Genomic DNA, 15,481 nt, shown 5'->3' on the forward strand with positions numbered 1-15,481 from the left:
TATGTCAGTGGCCATTAATTGAATCATATATTGTGAAAGTTATATTGTGGGGGAAATGCATGTTTTATATACCACAACGGACAGTTATTGGTATTTCCCTTTTTTTTTTTGTGGGTGTGTATGTGTGTGTGTGTATGTGTGTGTATATATATATATATATATCACACATACACACACACACACACAGTACAAGCCAAACGTTGACACACTTTCTCATTCAATGTGCTTTCTTTATAAACTATGAATGAACACATGTGGAGTTATGTACTTAACAAAAAGTGGAGACCTGGCCTCCACAGTCACCAGACCTGAACCCAGTCGAGATGGTTTGGGGTGAGCTGGACCGCAGAGTGAAGGCAATAGGGCCAACAAGTGCTAAACACCTCTGGGAACTCCTTCAAGACTGTTGGAAAAGCATTTCAGGTGACGACCTCTTGAAGCTCATCGAGAGAATGCCAAGAGTGTGTAAAGCAGTAATCAGAGCAAAGGGCGGATATTTAGAAGAAACTAGAATATAAAACATGTTTTCAGTTATTTCACCTTTTTTTGTTAAGTACATAACTCCACATGTGTTCATTCATAGTTTTGATGCCTTCAGTGAGAATCTACCAACGTAAATGGTCATGAAAATAAAGAAAACACATCGAATGAGAAGGTGCGTCCAAACTTTTGACCTGTACTGTATATTTTTGCAGTAGATTTCAGTACATGGTTTAAGTAATTATTTAAGAGACGCAATTTAAACTTTGGGTCCGGAATAATCGGCGACAGTAATTAAGTTCCGTTCTAATAGACTCCCGTCACTAATTTACACGCGTGCAGTCGCCAGCCTTGTTTAGTTCTAAAAGTTTTTTTTTCCGTCCCAACTTCTCGCCGCTCTGCGTGCGGCGCGGCGACACGCCGAGATTTAAAGCTCTTCGCCCCACAGCAACCCACAGCTGTGCGGAAATGACACAGCAGGCGAGTACCGTCACGTCACGCGAGAGGGCACTAGCAAGTAGAAAAAAAAAAAACACGGCGGAGAGAGAAACACGGACAACAGTCACCCGTGGACGAAACCACAGCAATAACCACGGCGGCCATGCCCAACACGCGTTAAACTACGGCCGGGACCGCGAAGGTGGGTTTTTACGAGATGCGCGATGCAGGATGGCAGAACATTTTGAGGAGGAGGTGGAAAAACTCGTCGGTGGGCATTTTTTTCTTGCCGCGTCACGCAATAAGAATTCCTCACTCTAAAGGGAAAAATCCACGCGAATCCGTGGCCCGGCGCTCATGCGCCGGCGGCCGACCGGTGCGTGGTTATACGGCCACTGAGCGCGGCGGCTCGTGTTCGTGTTTTGGACGCGGAAAGTGGGGAAGGGACAGGTACGCCCTTCCCCAGGTTGTAGCGATTCGTGGGTCTGTGGCGGAAGAGCGAGGAAGTGGAGTGGACGAGACTCTGCCAGGCGCGTGTATACGACACGGAGTCACAGCGCCCCCACTGTGCGCCCGGCGAGACCTGGAACTGCACCCAGATTAACGACAACAAAAACCAAGGAAACTTCCCGCTCTCGGGGGAAAAAACAATACTGTATATGTTGTGAATATATATGCGCATTTGTTGCAGAGGGACGATATTATTCTGGTCATTCTCTTCGCGTGTAGTAGCGAAATATCGCTGTTATCACATTTAATACTGGGAGGCATGAGATACTGTTAACGGTTTGTCAGAATCTCGTGTCATGGCGCTCACTTCACCGTGTTATCCTCACCAAGTGTTTCATCTTTAGAAATGTTTGAAATGAAATGCAGGACAGTAATTTAGCGTAATGAAGCGACTCACCTGAATTGCTTAATAGACCTTTATATAGAGTTCTGCCACCGCTTTTCTTTTCTTCGCAGGATATGAATTCCTCTGAGCATGAGGAAGCGGTGGAGGTAAAGATGCTTGAGAAGGGTAAGGCCTCAAGCCTAATTTTTACATTTTATGTTGCTATGGTGTCCTCCTGTGCACATCGATGTGAAGTTATATATTTTTAATCATTCTTTTTTAAAGTTACGAGTAAGTAGTGGTCACATATTAACAACAAGTGGGAACACGATCATTACATCATAGGCACAAAGGAACAAGCTGTGGGGAAAGGGCAGCGAATATTGAACATTGGACATGTTGAACATGTTGACTACAGACCAACAGACAAACACCTTATGGAAGGGATCATTTTGCAAGCATTGCTACATTTTATTAATTCAGACTATGATGATTTTCTGCATTTGCACACGGTATTATGATTATTAAACAACCCACTGCTTAATTGGCATTCATTGATGTGCATTTTTTTTTAAAATCCGCCCAACTCAACAACCACCTCACGGTTTCTCTAGTAAACAGAATTTTCTATACTGTTGCTCTCATATTGGAAAACGTGGCTTCATCTTAATGGCCATCTTGTGGCATTGGGGGACAATTTTTTTTACATTAATAATTAAACATGAGCGCTTGTTTTGTATTTGTGGCACAGCAAGGAAACTCTTGAAAGATACAAAACCCAAGAAAGAACAAGAAGAACTAAAAGGATATGGTGAAAAGACCTGTGGTTCCTCTACCAACGATGACATCAATATATGTTCAACCATCCAGATTGGACTTGATGGGCTGACCTCAGAACTGGAGCCGCCAACCAGCAGAAAAAGAATGAAGGTTTCCACTGAGGTAAAATTTTCAAGTATTGTTTTTGTAACATGGTGACGCATATAATAATATGTACTTTTTTTTTATTATTAAACCATAGGTTGAGGAGCACTTGCAGGAAAGGGGCTATGAAGAATGTACAAAGGTACGGGCACATAATGTGGCTTCAACATCTGAGAAAAAGGACCAAGATAAGACCATATCTTCATACAGGAAGCCTCTCTATAGTATCTCTCATCGAATCGCGGAGAAGAAGACCTCAGTAAGCCAAGATCAGCATAGCCTCAATGAGGCCAGTGCACGGCTGAGTTATAACAGCCTGGTTTTTCCCAATCTGTGCAGTTCAGCGGAGCACACCACCAGCCTCGCCCAGCCGAATGTGGCATCTTCTGTCACCACAGACTCTAACCTCTATCCACTGATTGAGAAAATGTTCTTTATTCTAAACTCTCTTAACTCTAGCATGACCCAGTTGCACAGTAAAGTGGACCTGCTGTCCTTGGAGGTGACAAGAATTAAGAAACAAATTAAGCCGTCTGAGGTGACAATGGAGTTCCAGCCCCCGCCAGAGTATCAGCTCACCAATGATGAGCTGGGCCAGCTGATGGAGCAGACATCTACGGCTGGAGAGCTGGGCTGCAGGCTGCTGGTCCAGCTGTTCCCGGAGCTCTTCACCGCCAAGGAGTGCATTCAAGGCTGCAGTGCCTGTGGGCTGGCCAGCAAAAGAACTCTGGACTCCCTGCACCTCCAGCTGATACGCAATTACGTGGAAGTGTGTTACCCACTGGTGAAAAACAACAGTGTTTGGCAGAACGAGTGCCTTCTGCAAATCAACGACTTCTTTAACCGCTTCTGGGCTCAGAAAGACATGGAAAATGGGCAGGCCTGTGGGAAACAGCCTGGCGCAGGCCTCGCGTATGATTTAGATCAGAGCCGCGTCCATCATTTCATCAACGAGGAGGGGCAAGATGAGAGACTCTCCTTGGAGTCAGGTGAAAACTGCACCAACATGGCCTCTGACATGTTTGATTCGCAGGACGGGGGCGAGGACGCGGATGAGCTTGCGACGCCGGAGGACTTTGTAATATTCCTTGTAAACCGACTTTTCCCCGAGGTGTTCGAGGAGGGCAAGTTGCCTGATGGTCATGTCAACTGCACAAGTGTAGGAAAATTACTACTGGAGTCGGACCGATTAGAGATCATTCGCAAGTATATGGAGACAAATTTCCCTGATATTCCCGAGGACACCTGGCTACAAATTTGTGTGCAACAGATTGAAAAGGCACTGGAGGCCATTCCAGGTAACGGAAGTGACCTAGACAATGACCCAACGCTCCTTCCAGATGATGTTTCCATTGTCAAAATTAGTGACCTTTGTGATTTTGAGAGGCCAAATCGGAGGACTAAGAAATCATGGCCAGTCTCAGTGGATTTTGACAAGCTTGAAATCCCCCATCCGGATTTCGACGTCCCATTTGATTTCCTCCTTACAAAGGAGCAACTGAAGAGTAACTACGACTGCAGCTTGTCCATTGGGAACTTTGCCTCCCGCCTGCTCGTTCTCATGTTCCCCGAGCTGTTCACGTACGAGAATGCACGAAAAAACTATAACTGCAGCGGCTCTTTGGGCAAAAAGCAGCTGGACCCCGTCCGTATCAACTTGATTCGACATTACGTCCAGCTGCTGTACCCCCGTGCCAAGAACGACCGGGTGTGGACCCTGGAGTTCGTCGACAAATTGGATGAGCGGTGCAGACGGCGTGACACCGAACAGCGGCGCTCGTACCAGCAGCAGCGGAAGGTTTATGCCCCTAAGCCAGAGCCCGACGCTCAGGACTTCCTGGCCGCCAACCAAGTGAACCATCTGAACTCTGAGCACCTAAAGGAGGACTACGAAGTCCCGCCTCTTCCCCCCGAGAAAAGCAGCAAGGATTTTTGCAAGATCCCTTTGGACGAACTGGTCGTGCCCACTCCGGACTTTCCCGTGCCTTCTGTTTACCTGTTGTCGGACTCTGAGGTGAGGGAAATTGTACAGCAGAGCCTCTCAGTGGGGAATTTTGCCGCCCGCCTGCTGGTGCGTCTGTTCCCGGAACTTTTTACCCAGGAGAACCTGAGGCTGCAGTACAACCACTCCGGCGCCTGCAACAAAAAGCAGCTGGACCCCATACGCCTACGCCTGATCCGCCACTACGTGGAGGCTGTGTACCCAGTGGAGAAGATGGAAGAGGTCTGGCACTACGAGTGCGTCCCGAGCATTGACGAGCGCTGCAGGCGTCCCAATCGGAAGAAATGTGACATTCTGAAGAAGGCCAAGAAGTCAAGCACTGTGTCGTACTCTTAACGCTTTTCTGCATTTAAAAGTATTTCTCACAAATGTATTATTTGCACAAGTCCATAAGCTATAGGGTATAGAGAACCTTTTACAAATGTCCATGATAAGGACCAAGTATATGGAACGAGGCCATGTGAAAAGTCCTCTTAGAGTCTGTATTGTCAAATGTAGCTGCAGAAGACGGTATCGTTTGTCTTGGCGAACACTATCAGCCGGTAGTGAGATGGTAGAGTAACTATTTATATGCCAAAATATTAGTGTTGTAATTCTAGTTTCTAATATGTTCATGAGCAGTTCTAGCTTTAAAAACGGTAAACGCTGTTAAATGTTAACACTTAAGCAGCGCAGCACAGGTCACTGGCAGGTGCAATGAACCAATATTCAAAATCGCTGTAGCAAAGTGGCAGCACTGGCCTTTTCTAACAGAGAATATAATGTCCTGTGATCTTATAGATGCTATTATAAATCTATATAAAGCTATTGCTAAAAGTTGTCACTATTTTTAAATAAATAAGCAAAATAAACGACCGCCTTTCACTTTGTTGGGTGTACGTCAGGGAATCCTTGCACCTTTTCAAATGTGCTTGAAATTAATCACAACCACAGTGATCATTTATTTGTTTATTGATTGCATTATATGCATCTTTATCTCTTAAATTGATTAAGAGCTCTACTAAGGCCAATAGGTCAGTGCATGTTGATACAAATTTACTATATATATATATATTATTTTTTTTAATTCATAAACCTTTCAGGACATAATATGCCACAACATTGCACTGCACAATTCATTATGACATAGGTCCAGCTAAACAAATACACATTTCAAACGTTGCTTATAGAAACTATAATATAACGTTAAAGCCGAACCTGAAACGTCAGAACATTTTCATTATAAACCACACATTATGATAAAGGCTATTTGAATATACACCTTGAGCAACATGTTTCATGAAAAAAATATATTAATTTATAATCCTGACCCAGGCGCAAACTTCTTCAGTCCTTGTAGACGTCCATCTTGGGAAGATTCAGGTTCTTCCATGTCCTTAATATGACCTTGTACTTGTCTGCATCGCTTGTTTTACCTGCCACCTTTTTGAAGATTATTCTCTTCAGAGTGACTGAACTTGAATCCTTGTCTTCACCAAGAATTAAGTCCAAAACATCTCCCACTTTAACCTGCAGATCAGTCCAAGCATTGGCAAAATGTTCAGGATACAAACAAACCAAAAAATTATTAATCTCAGTAATGTAGAAAACATATACAAAGCTTTATATCTAAATGCAAAACTGTATGATAAATACAGTACAGGTCAAAAGTTTAGACACACCTTAGACTCATTCAATGTGTTTTCTTTATTTTCATGAACATTTACAATGGTAGATTCTCTGTGATCAAAACTATGATTGAACACATGTGGAGTTATGTACTTAACAAAAAGTGGAGACCTGGCCTCCACAGTCACCGGACCTGAACCCAATCGAGATGGTTTGGGGTGATCTGGATCAACAAGTGCTAAACACCTCTGGGAACTCCTTCAAGACTGTTGGAAAACCATTTCAGGTGACGATCTCTTGAAGCTCATTGAGAGAATGCCAAGAGTGTGCAAAGCAGTAATCAGAGCAAAGGGCGGCTATTTTAAAGAAACTAGAATATAAAACATGTTTTCAGTTATTTCACCTTTTTTTGTTAAGTACATAACTCCACATGTGTTCATTCATAGTTTTGATGCGTTCAGTGAGAATCTACCAATGTAAATGCTCATGAAAATAAAGAAATCACATTGAATGAGAAGGTGTGTCCAAACTTTTGGTCTGTACTGTACAGGTGGCTGATGTGGTTATTATCAAGAGCGACTCACGGTTTTGCTCTTCTTGATGAGTTTTTGTCCATTCAGTCTCAGTTTGTTCCCATAGAACGCATCTTCAACTTTGCTGAATAGAAAGAAAGATACGCTTGAGTTTGCCACGATATTCGTGACGTCACAACCCGTCGCTCATTGGCTTCTTACTTACTTGCGTGCCATGTCCACGCCAGCTTTCATGATGAGGTCGTAACGAAAGGACTGTACATAGCGCTCCTGATCTTTATAGTCTTTTGGAAGACCAGGGTCATCCTGGAGTTCGTCCTCATAGTCACTGGCCTCTGGGTCCTCCTCCTCATCCTCCTCTTCTTCTTGCGCTGCTCTCTGACTCCCTTTTCTCTTCGTGCCTTTGAACCTGTCTTGGTGAACGGACCAGCCACCGGGAGAAGCCCGCGCCTTCGGTAACGACTGCGTCCTCGGCGACAAGGGACCGGCGCATCCCCAGAGCTGCCTCTTGTGCAGGGCCCTTGGGCACCAGGCGCCCCACGCCGGCCCGTAGCCCGGGGACAGGAGCTGGAGGGAATTCAGGCGGCCCAGCTGCCTGAGAGTCAGGGCCGGCACCAGCAGGCTCTGCATGTCGAAGCGACTCTCCGCCGACGGCCAATGCGCGCACACTAACGAAGCGACATGAACTCCATCAGACACCAGCACTTATTCAACATATTCCTCGTCCGAGTCGCCATTGAACGACTCGGACAGTCGCGAAGCCTTTTTATTTACATTTTTTTAAAACAAATTGCGTTACCTTCTGCTGCCCCTCCTTCACCTCGCTCTTTCACTCAGTCAACGACACGAGAAAAACAGCAGGAGGACGCAACGCGGCGTGAGAGAATGCGAGCCGAGCATGCGATGGCGCCCCCTGGGCGTCAGGAAGCGCAGCGCATGCTGCCGAGACGCGTGGTGGCTACGTTTACATTTTACATTTACGACAGGCGCCCTTATTTATCAGACGCCCTTATCCAGAGCGACTTATAATCGGTAGTTACAGGGACAGTTCCCCACTGGAGACACCCAGGGACACAACGGTAGTAAATGGGATTTGAACCTGGATCTTCAGGTTCATAGGCAAGTGTGTTATCCACCAGGCTACTACCACCCTGGTAGTACATGCTGGTACCACACAAGTATTATTAAAACCATTCAGTTTTATTAAAAACGTCAGCATGCATGTGAATAATATGTCCGAAAATCAGCGGGACAGACACTGCGAAGGCAAAATATCCACTATAAAAACACAACCCCCCATAAAATTATAATATTTGGTTATGTCTGCAATATTTGTAATATTGAGGTCTATAGCAGTCGCAAAAGCATTTCAACGCATATCAAACCGTGTTTGACTGTGTATGTGACAAATAAAAGTTGACTTAAGTTGGCAGATTCTCCTCAACCATGAATAAATGACAGGTGTCCAGTGGTGCTGTGCATATTAAGAGTTAAGTGTGTGTAAACCTACTCGTACACTCGGGACGACTGTCACGCCCACTGATTGGCTCCACTGTCCACGTGTTTTTTTCTGCCGATCCCGTTTAAAACGAGCCCCGTCGCGCACCGACTTTCCCGTTTCGGGACGAGACGCGCGGCGGCCATGGCGTCCTTCCTGGGCTCGCTCCTCTGCTGCTTCTCCATCGTCGCGCTGGGGGTGCAGGGCACGTACAGGCCGTACGGATACAGGCGGCCCGCGTCCGGCGCCAGGGCGCACGGCCACCCGCACGGCCCGCACGGCCACCCGCACAGCCTCCGGGCGCAGCAGGGCATCGCCAACCGCGCCGGTACGCGACAGGAATTCCACCTCAGCACCCGCCATAAACCGCCCGTGTCTGGTGCTTTATTATTCACTTCACGTGAGTAAAATGATTCAAGGCGCGCGATCTAAACCAACACCGAAAAATGAGAATAAATAAATGAAAAACCCGATATGATTTAGGTGATGTCGTTTGTATATATAAAGAACCGGTTTTTGCATGCTTCCAATGTCCAGTGTCTTCTTCACCAATTTAAATGAAGTTGTCTCTCCCATCTGGAAGAAAGGCACGTGTGGGACCATTTTGTGCCCAAATGCTGCGCTCTTGCTCATTCTGGCTTTAGCTACCATCATTGTAACATGACATTTATCCTGAACAAAGTATTATTACATTTGCAATTTCCAATCATGTGGCTATGGGATTAAAATTCAAATGTATTATTCAAATTTCTCCTATAGCATAAAAAGTTGCATCCCTGAGATGCATTACATGAAATTTATATTCATAAATCAGGTTACTCATATAGTCCTGTTGCTGGAGGAATATTTTCTAACTGACCTTAAGATGTAACAGATGATTATTAACAGTCTAATTGTGAAACGAGTGTTGGGGTTGGAATTAAAAACTCTGGCAGGGGTTCATCCTGGAGCAGGCTTGAAAATGACGGGTCTAGAACTCCTGGCCACGCTTTTTGCTAACTGCAAAAGTGCTTTCCTGCCCTCATGTAACATAATGTTAATCAATCTGCGCCCGAATCATACAAATAACAACTTAATGTCCCGCTTCTCTTCCTTCTCTCTTCTGACGACCCAAAGCACATGATAGAAAATACAGGTATCCTCATTTTCACAAGTACCCCAGGATTTGGCCCCCATTCAATTACCACCGACCCACAGCAGCGCCTCCGCCCGCTCAGCAGACCACTACCCAAAGTGGCACAACCGCTCCCATCGCCTGGTATTCCACAGCAGGTAGAGGATTCTTCCGTCCGCCTACCTCAAGCCTACCCTCCTTCTCGACAAGACACGCCGGTCCTTTCGTGCAGACCTTCCTTTTTCCACACGATAGTTTGCTAACATTTTTTTTTCTCTTTTCCGTTTTACCCCCATGGACGGTGTAATATGAGTGATTTGTAATGATATACAAAAGTTGCGAGAGAGTTTGTCGCCCTCTTTTTCAGATGAACAATAAATTATCAATATTTTTCCATACTAACATATAATCCTGCGCAGATGCTGTTTTGCTTTCAGATGCTTAGTGCCTAGAAGAAGATGCTCACATTTGATTGGTCCTCTGATTCCTGTGTCATAATTTTTTTTCAGGATTCAACAAACACATTAATAAAGAGTTAAATATGGATTATTTGGTTGCATGCAAATTTAATCCTTTATTAAAGTTATTATTATTATGCAAATTTGCTTGCTGACTTGTAGACTGTTGAAAAAAAACTTTGAGTGATAAATTGTACTATTGAAAAGTAGCATAACAATACGATTATTTATGGAGTTCTGCACCACAGAATATTACTCCAGCACTTTTCTCTGCAGCACCAACGCAGCTGTGCAAGAGTCGGCCACTTGATCTGGTCTTCATCATCGACAGCTCCAGGAGCGTGCGCCCCGCTGAGTTTGAAAAGGTCAAGATCTTCCTTGCAGACATGGTGGACACGTTGGAGATTGGTTTCGATGCCACGCGAGTAGCTTTGGTGAACTACGCTAGCACAGTCCACATAGAGTTCCTGCTCAAGACCTATCACAACAAAGCTGACATGAAACAAGCTATACAGCGCATCGACCCTCTTGCAGCTGGCACCATGACTGGTCTGGCCATCAAGACGGCAATGGAAGAGGCGTTCACAGAAGAGTCAGGCGCACGGCCCAGATCCAAGAACATCGCAAAAGTGGCCATCGTTGTTACCGATGGAAGGCCCCAGGACAAGGTGGAGGATGTTTCGGCTTCAGCCCGTGCCTCTGGGGTTGAGATCTATGCTGTAGGTGTGGACCGGGCAGACATGAAGAGCTTGCGCCTCATGGCCAGTCAACCCCTTGAAGAACATGTTTTTTATGTTGAGTCATTTGGGGTCATTGAAAAGCTAACTTCTAAATTCAGAGAAACACTGTGCGGTAAGAAATCTGCATTGAAGATATATTAGATATGTTACATGTCTTACTATGTTTTACTACATGTTTTAATTTCCACTTGTAATTTCAGAAAAACAAATATTTCAATAATCTGATTAGTCATGGCAACTAGACTTTTTTAATGTAGAGACGTTTCACAAAGTTCTGTGGATGCAGAATGAAACGTCTCTACGTTAAAGAAAGAAAGTCCAGTTGCCGTGACTCAACTTCCAGACAAATTCACCTGGATGACTGAGAATCTTCACAGACAATAATCCGAATACATTCTCCGATTCTAATACGAATCTGTAATGTTGAATTACAATACCAAACCTCTACAATCACTTAATCACCAGTTCTGTGATCACACTTGATTTCAGGCGTGGACTACTGTACCTTTGGACATGACTGTCAGCACATATGTGTCAGCAGCAATACCACATACACATGCCGGTGCCGGGAAGGATATGTCTTGAACGAAGACAAGAAAACCTGTTCACGTAAGGAATGAATGGTCTTCATTCGTTTTCGTTTCGTTCATCTGAGTTACTTGTGCATGCCTTCAAGCGGCCCTTTTTAAAAAAAAAACGTTGTTCTTTATTGGTAGCCTTTGTCTTTTTTGAGGAAACTAAATTGCATGGAGGACACATTATACTGGCATCTTCATTAGACAGAGCATTCAATCAAGCAAGCATTGCCTGTATAGGCTTTACAAATATCAAATTATCATACGAGAACAGAATCATATGAGTATCACCTTGTCTTTGGCCGTTGATGGTTAAAGAGATGTTCACCCATTGGGTGAATTGCTCTTTGCATGCAATCATCAAAGCAGTAACTGTGCCTGTTTTCAGTCATGGACCAAAACTGTGGCCCAGGACAGGAATGTCCATCTGTATGTAACAGGAACAACAGCGAACCCCGCTGCCACTGTTCTGAGGGACATGTCTTGAGTGAAGACAAGGAAACATGCTCACGTAAGGGCATTCTGATGTGAAGACATGGGATAAAGAAGGCTTCACAATGACAAAGGATGTTAAGTGTTGAGGAACTTAACATCTGCATGTGAAAACACAAATACAATTTGATTGAATCTGCAGCCAGTACTTGATTGAAAGGAGAATTTAATCAAGTGATATTAAGTCCAAATGCCACTAAGAAGTCTTAATAGTTGCAGTATCCAGCATTATCAGGACGTGACATCTACAATTTCGCTTTTAATTAGCATAAATACTCAGTCACATCACTTTATTGTGTACCATTGCACCCACACATGCTAGAAAATGCCGATCGATGCCACTGAAAGGCGTCAGAAGCAGCGTTGCAGTTGGATTTGTAGGAACTATGATCATATGTCTTTGCAGCCATGGACTACAACTGCATCCCAGGACAGGAATGTCCGCCTGTGTGTGCCCAAAACAATGGACAACTGCACTGCACCTGCCCCGAGGGATATGTCTTAAGCGAAGACAAGCAATCATGCTTACGTAAGAGCCCTCTATCGTGAAGATCTGGGATAGAGAAGGCATCATGGTGTGACTAGATGTAAAGTTTTATTGACACTTTACATTTGTGTGGGACAGCTAGGACATTTTCTAGATTAGTGCATGAGCTCTAATGCTGAAGAAGTTTACTTTATGGATTGCTCCATTATGGTTATCACTGTTTAGTGATGCCTGTTAACCTTATAGCCCTTTTAGGGATCTTTTTGACAGCATCTACCATTTTTCTTGCCATATGAGTCCTGTTATCCTGGTTTGCAGCCATGAACAATAACTGTGACCCAGGACAGGTATGTCCACCCAAATGTGTCACAAAAGATGGCGAACTACACTGTTCCTGTCCAGATGGACATGTCTTGAGTGAAGACAAGGAAACATGCAGACGTAAGAGCCCACTAACACAAAGACAGAAGGCTACTAGATATAAAGTTCCTGGGGACTTGACATGCAAGTGAAAACTTTAATAATCAATGGCAGAATGCAAAGAGAAGTACATTATCTTTGACATTTTAAGTAACAAGAATACTTTTTCATCTGTTTGACTGCCTTTAAACCAACTACTTGGAAATGTTCACTACACTGCAAGTTTTCTACAATAATCAATTAAGCTGCTTGGTTTTATGGTTTCTCTATTCTAATGACGTAGTCTTATAAAAATGTATGTACTTTGATAAATTCGACGTGCCTGCAATGTGTGCTGACCTCAAATGTTGCATTGTTTCCTGAAATCTATGTAGCCTTAGCTTTTGCCTTTGGTGGTCAGAGAAATTCATTTTCATGCATCCCTGACCATTCCTGTTGCAGCCATGGACCACAACTGTATCCCAGGACAGGAATGTCCTCCCATGTGTGTCCGAAATAATGGACAACTACACTGCACCTGTCCAGATGGATATGTATTGAGTGAAGACAAGAAAGCATGCTTACGTAAGAGCCCTCTATCATGGAGATGTGTGATAGAGAGGGCATCAGAATGCAAAACATGCATTTCTTTCCTGCATGTGAATGCTTTAGCACGTAACAGGAAAAGGATCTGGCTTGAAGCAATTCTAAACTTGACCTGAAGCCAGGGTTGCATACAATAACCTGGTTATTTACATTTACATTTACAGCATTTATCAGACGCCCTTATCCAGAGCGACTTACAATCAGCAGTTACAGGGACAGTCCCCCCCTGGAGCAACTTAGGGTTAAGTGTCTTGCTCAGGGACACAATGGTAGTAAGTGGGATTCGAACCCGAGTTTTCTGGTTCATAGGCGAGTGTGTTACCCACTAGGCTACTACCACCCTTATTAGAACACTAGTTATTAGAACACTAGTCCAAACGGTGCCTTCAAGTGAGTTGCTTTCTTTTACTGTTTCTTTACCCTCTAGGCCACCACTGCCCATTAGAATGTGACTAATGCCACATTCAGTATTTTGCCCATTGGATTAAAGAGCTGTGGTGCTGAGAGGCCTGTAGCGGAGATGCCCGTTTATGATCAAGATGTAATATGAGAAAAGGGTGGAGACTGGATGCTGGCAAGGCATATTTACAATCACATTTACGGTCAGTAGATACAGGGACAGTCCCCCTGGAGACACTTAGGGTTAAGTGTAGAAATACGTGGAATTTGAACCTGGGTCTTCTGGTTCATAGGCAAGTGTGTTACCCGCTAGGCTACTACCACCCTACTCTATATTGCTCGCCCTTTTTAAACCGTTTACAAAAAGCAACATTAAAGTGCATCTATCTTCTGGGCTTTGGTAATAAAACAGGAAAGAGCTCGCTCTTCCTAACTTTCCTGTGTATCGACTTATTCCTTTAAATCCAGAAGACGTACTTGCCGGCGTGTTGTTTTTACCCCTGGGAAATATTGCCCCTGTGTATTATATGAGAATGCCTCTTACCAATTTGCCAATGTGGCTCTTCATATTGTTTTTTGGTTACCTAGCAACATATTATGTGTAAATGTGAACCACAAAAGGGCTGTATTATAAATAGAGTGTTGTAATTATTATTTATGCCTATTTGTGAAGGTAGTGTGTTGTAGGAATGGGTCGCTTAGCTGAGAGCTGCAAAAACTCCGGTGTGACCACTGCTGCACAGATTTTAGCATCCAGAGAGCTCCATCAGAGCACTGGCAGTTGCATTGCCGTAAAACCGTCTGACTTCTGCAGCTTGTACAAGACATGAAGATACACGAACAGGAGAGCAAAACGAATGTCAGATCTTGGTTTTTCAAAGCTCAAAAATACAAAACCGTTTGTATTAATAATTCTACATATTTCTTTTTTTGCTTCTGCTCTGCTTGGTGCTTAATGTGCTCAATCTGCTGTCTTAAAAATTTAGGTTCCTTCCCTTTGACAACCTTCAACCTGTCACATTGACAACCTAATGACACAAAAACACTGCATTACTCATTGTAATTTCTACAATTCAACATGGGCGTCCTACTACAAGGCTATTCTTTGCTTTTTAGAAGAAGCACGAGGTGAGGTGACTGAAGACCCATGCATGTGTGAAGCCCAAATTGCCTTCCAGAAGAAAGTCCAGTCTGCAATCCAGGCTCTCACTAGCAAACATATCCTTTAAAGAACAAACAATTCCAGATATCACTATGCCAATTTGTGTTTTGAAATGTTTTATTCTTTTAGACTGTACATTAGCTGAACATACTTCAATGATAAACGTGTTGTGCCTTAACTGTTTTTGCCTTTACTAGATGATGTCACAAATCGTGTTGAGCAGTTACAAGCCTGGAATCGTTTCTAAAATGGAATGTAGCTAAAGTGTGTCTACTTTTACAACAACACACATATTATTTTTTCTTATTTCCTTTTTGCCCATATTTTTTTTACATATTTATGTCCTGCATAATTAGCAGTTGAAGAAAGTCCAGTAATATGTTTATTATTCTTTTTCAAATGATTTTATGAATTTGCTTATTGATTATAAATTAACTTGAGTATATTTTAGCACTGATTTTGATGTTACTCAAATTTTGTTAAAATAATAGCTGCCATGGTCACCAGTGTATAAAGTGGGTATGTAATACACGTATTTTGTACTCTTTTTGGACCTGTAAAATTATAAATGTTGCAATAAAAGTTTACTTCACGTTTGTGGGACTATTTTCTGGTTTACTTTGAACGGTTGTCAACTGTTCAGGGATGCCAGAAAGAAGAAAGGTTTGTACATTGTTCTACAATGATATCTATTCAAGGATCCTTGCATTTAGTTTCTTTCCTAATTAAAC

At 43.6% G+C, this 15,481-nt stretch overlaps 3 protein-coding genes across 7 annotated transcripts; 2 read left to right on the forward strand and 1 right to left on the reverse strand.

The window, feature by feature from the left end:
- Positions 1-1,002: 1,002 nt before the first annotated feature.
- Positions 1,003-5,530, forward strand: bend3 (BEN domain containing 3). The gene is made up of 4 exons (XM_028997056.1): positions 1,003-1,120; positions 1,885-1,939; positions 2,505-2,695; positions 2,775-5,530. Exons 2-4 carry the CDS (start codon positions 1,888-1,890, stop codon positions 5,013-5,015), a joined length of 2,484 nt encoding a protein of 827 aa, XP_028852889.1. The 5' UTR covers positions 1,003-1,120; positions 1,885-1,887; the 3' UTR covers positions 5,016-5,530.
- Positions 5,531-5,614: 84 nt separating this feature from the next.
- mtres1 (mitochondrial transcription rescue factor 1) lies at positions 5,615-7,681 on the reverse strand. Its single transcript, XM_028997267.1, has 4 exons — positions 7,620-7,681; positions 7,026-7,488; positions 6,872-6,944; positions 5,615-6,188 (listed from the first exon to the last, which is right to left on the reverse strand). Exons 2-4 carry the CDS (start codon positions 7,448-7,450, stop codon positions 6,006-6,008), a joined length of 681 nt encoding a protein of 226 aa, XP_028853100.1. The 5' UTR covers positions 7,451-7,488; positions 7,620-7,681; the 3' UTR covers positions 5,615-6,005.
- Positions 7,682-8,404: 723 nt separating this feature from the next.
- matn3b (matrilin 3b) lies at positions 8,405-15,248 on the forward strand. 5 transcript variants are annotated; one of them, XM_028997079.1, is made up of 10 exons: positions 8,405-8,718; positions 9,435-9,590; positions 10,167-10,742; positions 11,120-11,239; positions 11,594-11,716; positions 12,104-12,226; positions 12,503-12,625; positions 13,046-13,168; positions 14,705-14,806; positions 14,945-15,248. In XM_028997079.1, exons 1-10 carry the CDS (start codon positions 8,463-8,465, stop codon positions 14,995-14,997), a joined length of 1,755 nt encoding a protein of 584 aa, XP_028852912.1. In that variant the 5' UTR covers positions 8,405-8,462; the 3' UTR covers positions 14,998-15,248. The 5 variants fall into 5 exon arrangements, with proteins under 5 accessions (XP_028852912.1, XP_028852921.1, XP_028852927.1 ...); XM_028997088.1 differs by having other exon boundaries at positions 8,405-8,646; XM_028997094.1 differs by lacking the exon at positions 11,594-11,716.
- Positions 15,249-15,481: the final 233 nt, after the last annotated feature.

The sequence above is a fragment of the Denticeps clupeoides genome, chromosome 1 (genome assembly GCF_900700375.1).
Source record: "Denticeps clupeoides chromosome 1, fDenClu1.1, whole genome shotgun sequence".
NCBI classification, from domain to species: Eukaryota; Metazoa; Chordata; class Actinopteri; order Clupeiformes; family Denticipitidae; genus Denticeps; species Denticeps clupeoides.

Coding starts and splice junctions, on each gene's coding strand:
- bend3 (XM_028997056.1), top strand. CDS start 1,888: ATGAATTCCTCTGAGCATGAGGAAGCGGTGGAGGTAAAGATGCTTGAG. Junction 1,940..2,504: donor GGTAAAGATGCTTGAGAAGG/GTAAGGCCTCAA, acceptor TTTGTGGCACAG/CAAGGAAACTCTTGAAAGAT. Junction 2,696..2,774: donor GAATGAAGGTTTCCACTGAG/GTAAAATTTTCA, acceptor ATTAAACCATAG/GTTGAGGAGCACTTGCAGGA.
- mtres1 (XM_028997267.1), bottom strand. CDS start 7,450: ATGCAGAGCCTGCTGGTGCCGGCCCTGACTCTCAGGCAGCTGGGCCGC. Junction 6,945..7,025: donor GGCGTGGACATGGCACGCAA/GTAAGTAAGAAG, acceptor CTTTCTATTCAG/CAAAGTTGAAGATGCGTTCT. Junction 6,189..6,871: donor TCATCAAGAAGAGCAAAACC/GTGAGTCGCTCT, acceptor ACTGATCTGCAG/GTTAAAGTGGGAGATGTTTT.
- matn3b (XM_028997079.1), top strand. CDS start 8,463: ATGGCGTCCTTCCTGGGCTCGCTCCTCTGCTGCTTCTCCATCGTCGCG. Junction 8,719..9,434: donor TGCTTTATTATTCACTTCAC/GTGAGTAAAATG, acceptor GACGACCCAAAG/CACATGATAGAAAATACAGG. Junction 11,240..11,593: donor AGACAAGAAAACCTGTTCAC/GTAAGGAATGAA, acceptor GCCTGTTTTCAG/TCATGGACCAAAACTGTGGC.